Genomic DNA, 5,687 nt, shown 5'->3' with positions numbered 1-5,687 from the left:
GGAGACAAGCACTCACGGCATTGTGGTCAGCAAGTCTCGTTTATTGTAATAATCTACACATACTTATAGTACTACTAATTAGCTCATACATATTGCAAAAGCTGAGCTCCTTATTGGTGGGAGCTATTCCATGAGATCTGCAAACATAGGGGTCTTATTTTCCTCTTCCATATGGTTTCTTTCCGCTTACTTATCTGGACTCACATCCTGTTGTTTATACAACTCCTTGCACAGGGATTTAGTATCCTTGCCAAGTCTGCATCTTTATCAATCCTACTGTGTCATCATGACCTTTGCTTTTTAGCCATTCTTCAGAAAGACTCTCAACACTTCCCCCGTTTTCTTTTTGCATGATCATAGTCATATTGACTGACTTCAAAATTAAATTTTTTACACATGACATTATACAGCTAAGCATAAGTAAACCAAGCAAAACAATAATTAGCAATAGCATTAAAGATTTGATCACACTTTTCATCCATCCTTCTAAGCCCATCCACTCTGTAAGTCCTTCTAATCCGAAAAATCCGGAGTCCTTTTTTATCTTTTGGGAGTATTCAATCAAATTCTTAATTTCGGCGTGGATGGACTTAGAATGATCCTCAAGATCCATGCAGCACATTCCTTCAAAGTCTTCACAGCCATGGCCGTGGGCTAAGAGTAAAAAATCTATAGCCGCTCTATTTTGAAGCAGGGCGTGTTGGACTGAACTCAGGTCTTCTGCAAGTTCAGACAACACTCGGCTGGTACCGTTTGCTTGTTTAACTACCCAACATGTCAGTTTTTCTAAGTGACGATGGGCTCGTGCCACAGCTGCACCAGGAACAAAAAGGGAGGTAAAAAGCACTTCTAATTTGCTCCACAGCGTGAGGTCATCCTCACAATCAGATGTTATAGTTTCTGCTAAAGACCTCTTCCATCGTATTCGGTGTGTAGCATTAGGATGGTGCTGTGGAAGTGCAAGACTCAGTTGGCCAAAGGTACAGGGCCCGCCTATAGGCTTGGATGGGATACCTGACCAGGCACGATTCCCACAAATTAGGAAAAACCCTCTGGGTAACTTTCGAGGGAAAAACGTTCCAGGGGCTGCAAGAGATCGATCTCTCACGGTAACGTTGCACCATTCTAAGTCCCACTGTGAAACATTGCCAGCAGGATTAATCCAGGTGGGGTTGGATGTATTCATTTGACAGCCACCAAGGCTGCCCTCTTGGCATAAATTGCGTGAACTATTAATATAGATACAGGCTGTAGCGTTAAGGGAATCAACTAGTTCTATTTCTTGTGGCTCAGGGCCCACCGGGAGTCTGTCATCCCAGATATCATAGTCTAGTAGGCCATGAGTAATATTTTTTGTGGAATTCAACTGCCAAATAGGTTTGAGCTGCTTCTGGGTCTCGATTACAAAGTTGCGCCATGTATTATCTGTTAATGGTACTCCAACTAAGCATGTCAAAAATGGAGTACTGGGTGTGGCTAAGGAGGCACAGAATGTTGTGGTGTTTAATTCGCGTGCCAAGGAGACCCAGATATTATCTCTAGGGTCAAACACCTTAGGAGGGTAGGGAAGGTTGTGACCCATTACTGAGCCTGCGATTAGCAGCACGATGCTTAAACCGCTGGCAAACATGATCCCACTTTCTTGGTTCAACTTGCCACTGAATGGGGACCCCAATATTTAATTGGCAGGAGGATTGCAAAACTACAGAGTAACTATCTGCTAGGATCTTTTTTGCTAAATGCTGTACCGACCACGCAAGTTCTCGCAGTCTCAGATCCTCAAGATTTTCAACTAATTGCAAACTGTCAATGATATTTTTGCCTGTGAGTTGTACCAATGCTCCTTGAGCCGTCTCACGGTGCCAGTGAAAACTGCAAGACTGACACCAAAACCCTTCTGATAGATGTCGCTGGTGGACCCACCACTGTAAATTACAACCTCCGCAAAACAATCTTACCCACGCCTTATGATTACTACAATTACATGCAAAGCAAGCAGATTGGCAAAAGCGTATAAAGTGTCTCTGCAGATGTGGAAGGAGATGATCCTCTATCTCCTGTTCAGATTCCACAAGGAAGGTAACGCGAAACGGTTGCTCAACTTCCTGCAGGATTTGTGAGATCTTCCTCTGTACTCTCCTTGCCTTCCTCTGTTGTGGGTTGCTCATCAGTGACAACAGGCTTAGTCCATTTGGCTGGAACCCATAGGGGACCTGTCGGAGTGGACACACATAAATAACCTCTTCCCCAGTACAAGGTTTTTACAGGATCCTGCCAAAGTCCTGTCTTGGGGTCTTTGTAGCGCACCCAAGGCATGGGCGTCGGGGGTTGAGGATAGGTAAAATGAACAATGGCAGGAGGCACTTCTTTGTCACCGAACACACAAAGGTGATTTAGGACAAAAAGGCATTTTTGTAATTTGTCATGCGGGTTGGACAAATCAGGATATTTCTGCAAGTATGTTTTGAGGGTGCCATGTGCCCTCTCTACAATAGCCTGACCTGTGGGCGAGTGGGGAATGCCTGTTTTGTGAGTAATATTCCAATTTTGCATATATCTGTCAAAGCGTGCACTGCTATAAGCGGGGCCATTATCAGTTTTGATTATTAAAGGGACTCCCATAACTGCTATACAGCTATTCAAATGACGTTCGACATGTCTCGCTTGTTCTCCTGTCTGAGCCGTAGCCCATATGAAATGACTGTATGTGTCAATTGACACATGAACATACTTCAAGCGCCCAAAACTGGGGACATGTGTAACGTCCATTTGCCATATTTCATTGGCTTTAAGTCCTCAAGGATTGACTCCTATGCCTAAACCGACTCCAGTATTGTGAAAACTACATAACGGACATGCTTTTACTATGGCGCGTGCGTCACGTAAGGGGATATGGAAATCTCTTACTAATCCTTTTGCATTTTGATGAAACATACTGTGACTTTCTCGAGCCCTAGTATTTTTGGGAACATTCTGACTGAGTGATACGATCTGATCTGCTCTCTCATTGCCCTCTCCTAAGCCTTCTTGCCACTTATGGCTACGTATATGGAGAATTGCATAAGGGTGAGATCTGTTCCGCAGCGCACGTTTTAGCTGTAATAACAGATCAAAAAGTCGCTGTTTTTTCACTTCTTTGATGACAGCGTCCTCAATTCTAGAAACAATTCCCACAACATAAAGAGAGTCTGAAACGACATTGAGGGGTTCCGAAAAATGAAGGGCGGCCCACAGTACTGCTACAAGTTCTAAGGTTTGTAATGTATCAGTAGGGGTAGCTGCGATCTTATGGTGGCACCATTGTTGATTATAGTGCCAAACAACGGCAGCTGTCCTGGTTCTGCGTCCGGCATCAGTAAAAACTGCCAAGGCATCAGGGATAGGCCCTTGGTGTTGCAGCGGTTTGGATATCCAGGTCCAGCTTCCCAACCAGTTAAGTGATTTTGGAGCTAATGGGCCGGTGCGAACTTCTGCTCCAGAAGAGAGCAAGGCTTCAGTGAGTCGTGAGGAGTTGAGTAGGTACCAGTCCAAAGTAGGTTTTTCCATGGGGAGGTTAATAACTGCAGGTTCAAGGCCACTAATTTCCCAGGTGCGTAGGCGTCCTTTCTTTAAAAGAGTTGCCAAATTTTCAATCTTTGGAGTGACTGTTTTTCTTTGCTGCAAGGGGGGCGAGATCCATTCTAAAACGGAAATGTCCCCCGTTTTCTTTTGCTGTGTAATAGCTCCTAAGAGATGTTCTCCACTGTTCCAGACAGTTAAGGATAGGGGGGTGTCGGGGTCTAGACGGTCGACAAAGCCTCTGGAGATGCAGGATGTAATTTGCTGCAAGACTTTAGACTGTTGCGGCGTAAGCGTCACAGGAGTACATGGGTCTGTGCCCTTTAGCAAAGGACGTAGCTGTTCCAATAGCATGTTGGGAATTCCTGTAACAGGTTTAAGCCATTGCAGGTCTCCTAGAAGTTTCTGGGCCTCATTTAGGTTTGAAATAGATGCTTGAATATGTAACTTCTGAGGTTTTATTCTCTGAGCGGTAATAGTCCATCCTAGATATTTCCATGGAGCAGAAACTTGTATTTTGTTGGGTGCCACAACAAGGGACCAAGCAGCCAAGGAGGCAACAATAATTTGCATCTGGGCAGGGGTGAAAGGATCCTTTTGAGCAAAGAGGATGTCGTCCATGTAGTGATAAATAATGGCATCAGGCATCTGTCTCCGTAAGGGTTGTAAGGCAGCATCAACATACAGTTGGCACAAAGTAGGTGAGTTTTTCATCCCTTGTGGCAATACAGTCCATTCAAATCGCCTAGCTGGTTCTCCTTTATTCAGGGCAGGTAAGGTAAAGGCGAAGCGCTTGGTGTCATCTGGATGCAATGGAATAGTGAAAAAGCAGTCCTTGAGATCTATAATTAAAAGAGGCCAGTTTTGGGGCAACATAGCCGGATTGGGGAGACCAGGTTGTAGCGCCCCCATAAATTCCAACGAATTCGACGAATGTGACCGGGTGTCTCGCAGCGCTAACACTTCATGCGGTCACCTGGAGCTGGGCGGGGACGTGCTGCTGCCGCTTGGAGAGGAGCAAGGGCTGCCATAACCTGATTTTGAGAGCTGATAGCCTGTTCTTTAAGCCCTTCACCTAATTTTTCTAAGGCTTGTACTAAGAATAGTTGCGAGCCAGTGGGCATGGTCGCAGCTTTTTCTAAAAGTTGCTGGACAGTCCAATCCCCTGGAGTGGAAGTAATAAGGGCATGGGTGGCCTGATTGCCATTTTGTAAAAGGCATTGTTTAAGCAACGGGTCATGCATATGCTCTTGAACCCCAGCTTTTGAAATAGCTTCCATAACTTTGTCAACAAAAGAGCCTAGAGACTCCTCTCTGCCTTGTTTAATGCTCATATACATCGGGATTCCACCTGGGGCTCGGACCTTATCCATGGCTTTCTTAGCAACTGCCATAGCTTCCCGTAGCTTGGCAGGTCCTAGTGCCGCTTGAGCTTCTACTCTCATGTGATCCCCTTCACCCATGAGCTCAGCTACTGTAACACCTGTCAAGGGATCTGCCGCTGGCCTGGGGACAGCAGCAGTAATAGCGGCTTCCTCCCTCCAGCGAGCCTCAAAAAGCAGTCGCTGATGCGAGGTATACATGAGCTTAGTAATGCCTTTAATGTCAGCAGGAAGAAGGGTAAAAGCGTTAAAAATATAATCAAGCATCTGTTTAACTGGTTCACTGGTGACACCGTAATTCCCCACCGTTGCTCTTAGCTGCGCTAACAGCTTCCAATCAAGGTTAGTCACCTGCGCAACATTGCCGCCCCCTTGTGGATTCGGGACAAATAAAACAGGGAACGCCATGCTGTCTTGCGCAGCCGCTAACATATCAGAATCACCCTTTTGTAAGCCATCACGAGCAACCGCAGCCCAGAGTTCTCTATGGCCCCTAGCCATGGCCTCCGCGAGGTCAGACTCTGCCCCAGGGACAGGCTTAGGGCTAACAAAGGGGTTTCGCGAATGAGAACAGTCCGGCAGAGACGAGTGAGGCAAGGGCGGTGGAGGAGCAGGCTGCGGCGGCTCCCGAGCCGGCTCGAGCGGCGGGGGGGGCCGCGGCAGAGCAGGCTGCGGCGGCTCCCGAGCCGGCTCGAGCGGCGGGGGGGGCCGCGGCAGAGCAGGCTGCGGCAAGGAAGGCGTAGGAGG

The 5,687-nt window shown here is 46.8% G+C and overlaps 1 protein-coding gene across 1 annotated transcript; it reads right to left on the bottom strand.

The window, feature by feature from the left end:
* Positions 1 to 238: 238 nt before the first annotated feature.
* Positions 239 to 4,329, bottom strand: LOC125330232. Its single transcript, XM_048313171.1, has 2 exons — positions 4,244 to 4,329; positions 239 to 2,213 (listed from the first exon to the last, which is right to left on the bottom strand). The coding sequence occupies exon 2, from the start codon at positions 1,628 to 1,630 to the stop codon at positions 239 to 241; it is 1,392 nt and encodes a 463-aa protein (XP_048169128.1). The 5' UTR covers positions 1,631 to 2,213; positions 4,244 to 4,329.
* Between the last annotated feature and the right edge of the window lie 1,358 nt (positions 4,330 to 5,687).

The sequence above is a fragment of the Corvus hawaiiensis genome, chromosome 1 (assembly GCF_020740725.1).
Source record: "Corvus hawaiiensis isolate bCorHaw1 chromosome 1, bCorHaw1.pri.cur, whole genome shotgun sequence".
In the NCBI taxonomy this organism is placed as follows: domain Eukaryota; kingdom Metazoa; phylum Chordata; class Aves; order Passeriformes; family Corvidae; genus Corvus; species Corvus hawaiiensis.
This window is presented reverse-complemented; position numbering and strand designations above follow the sequence as displayed.

Coding starts and splice junctions, on each gene's coding strand:
- LOC125330232 (XM_048313171.1), bottom strand. CDS start 1,630: ATGTTTGCCAGCGGTTTAAGCATCGTGCTGCTAATCGCAGGCTCAGTA.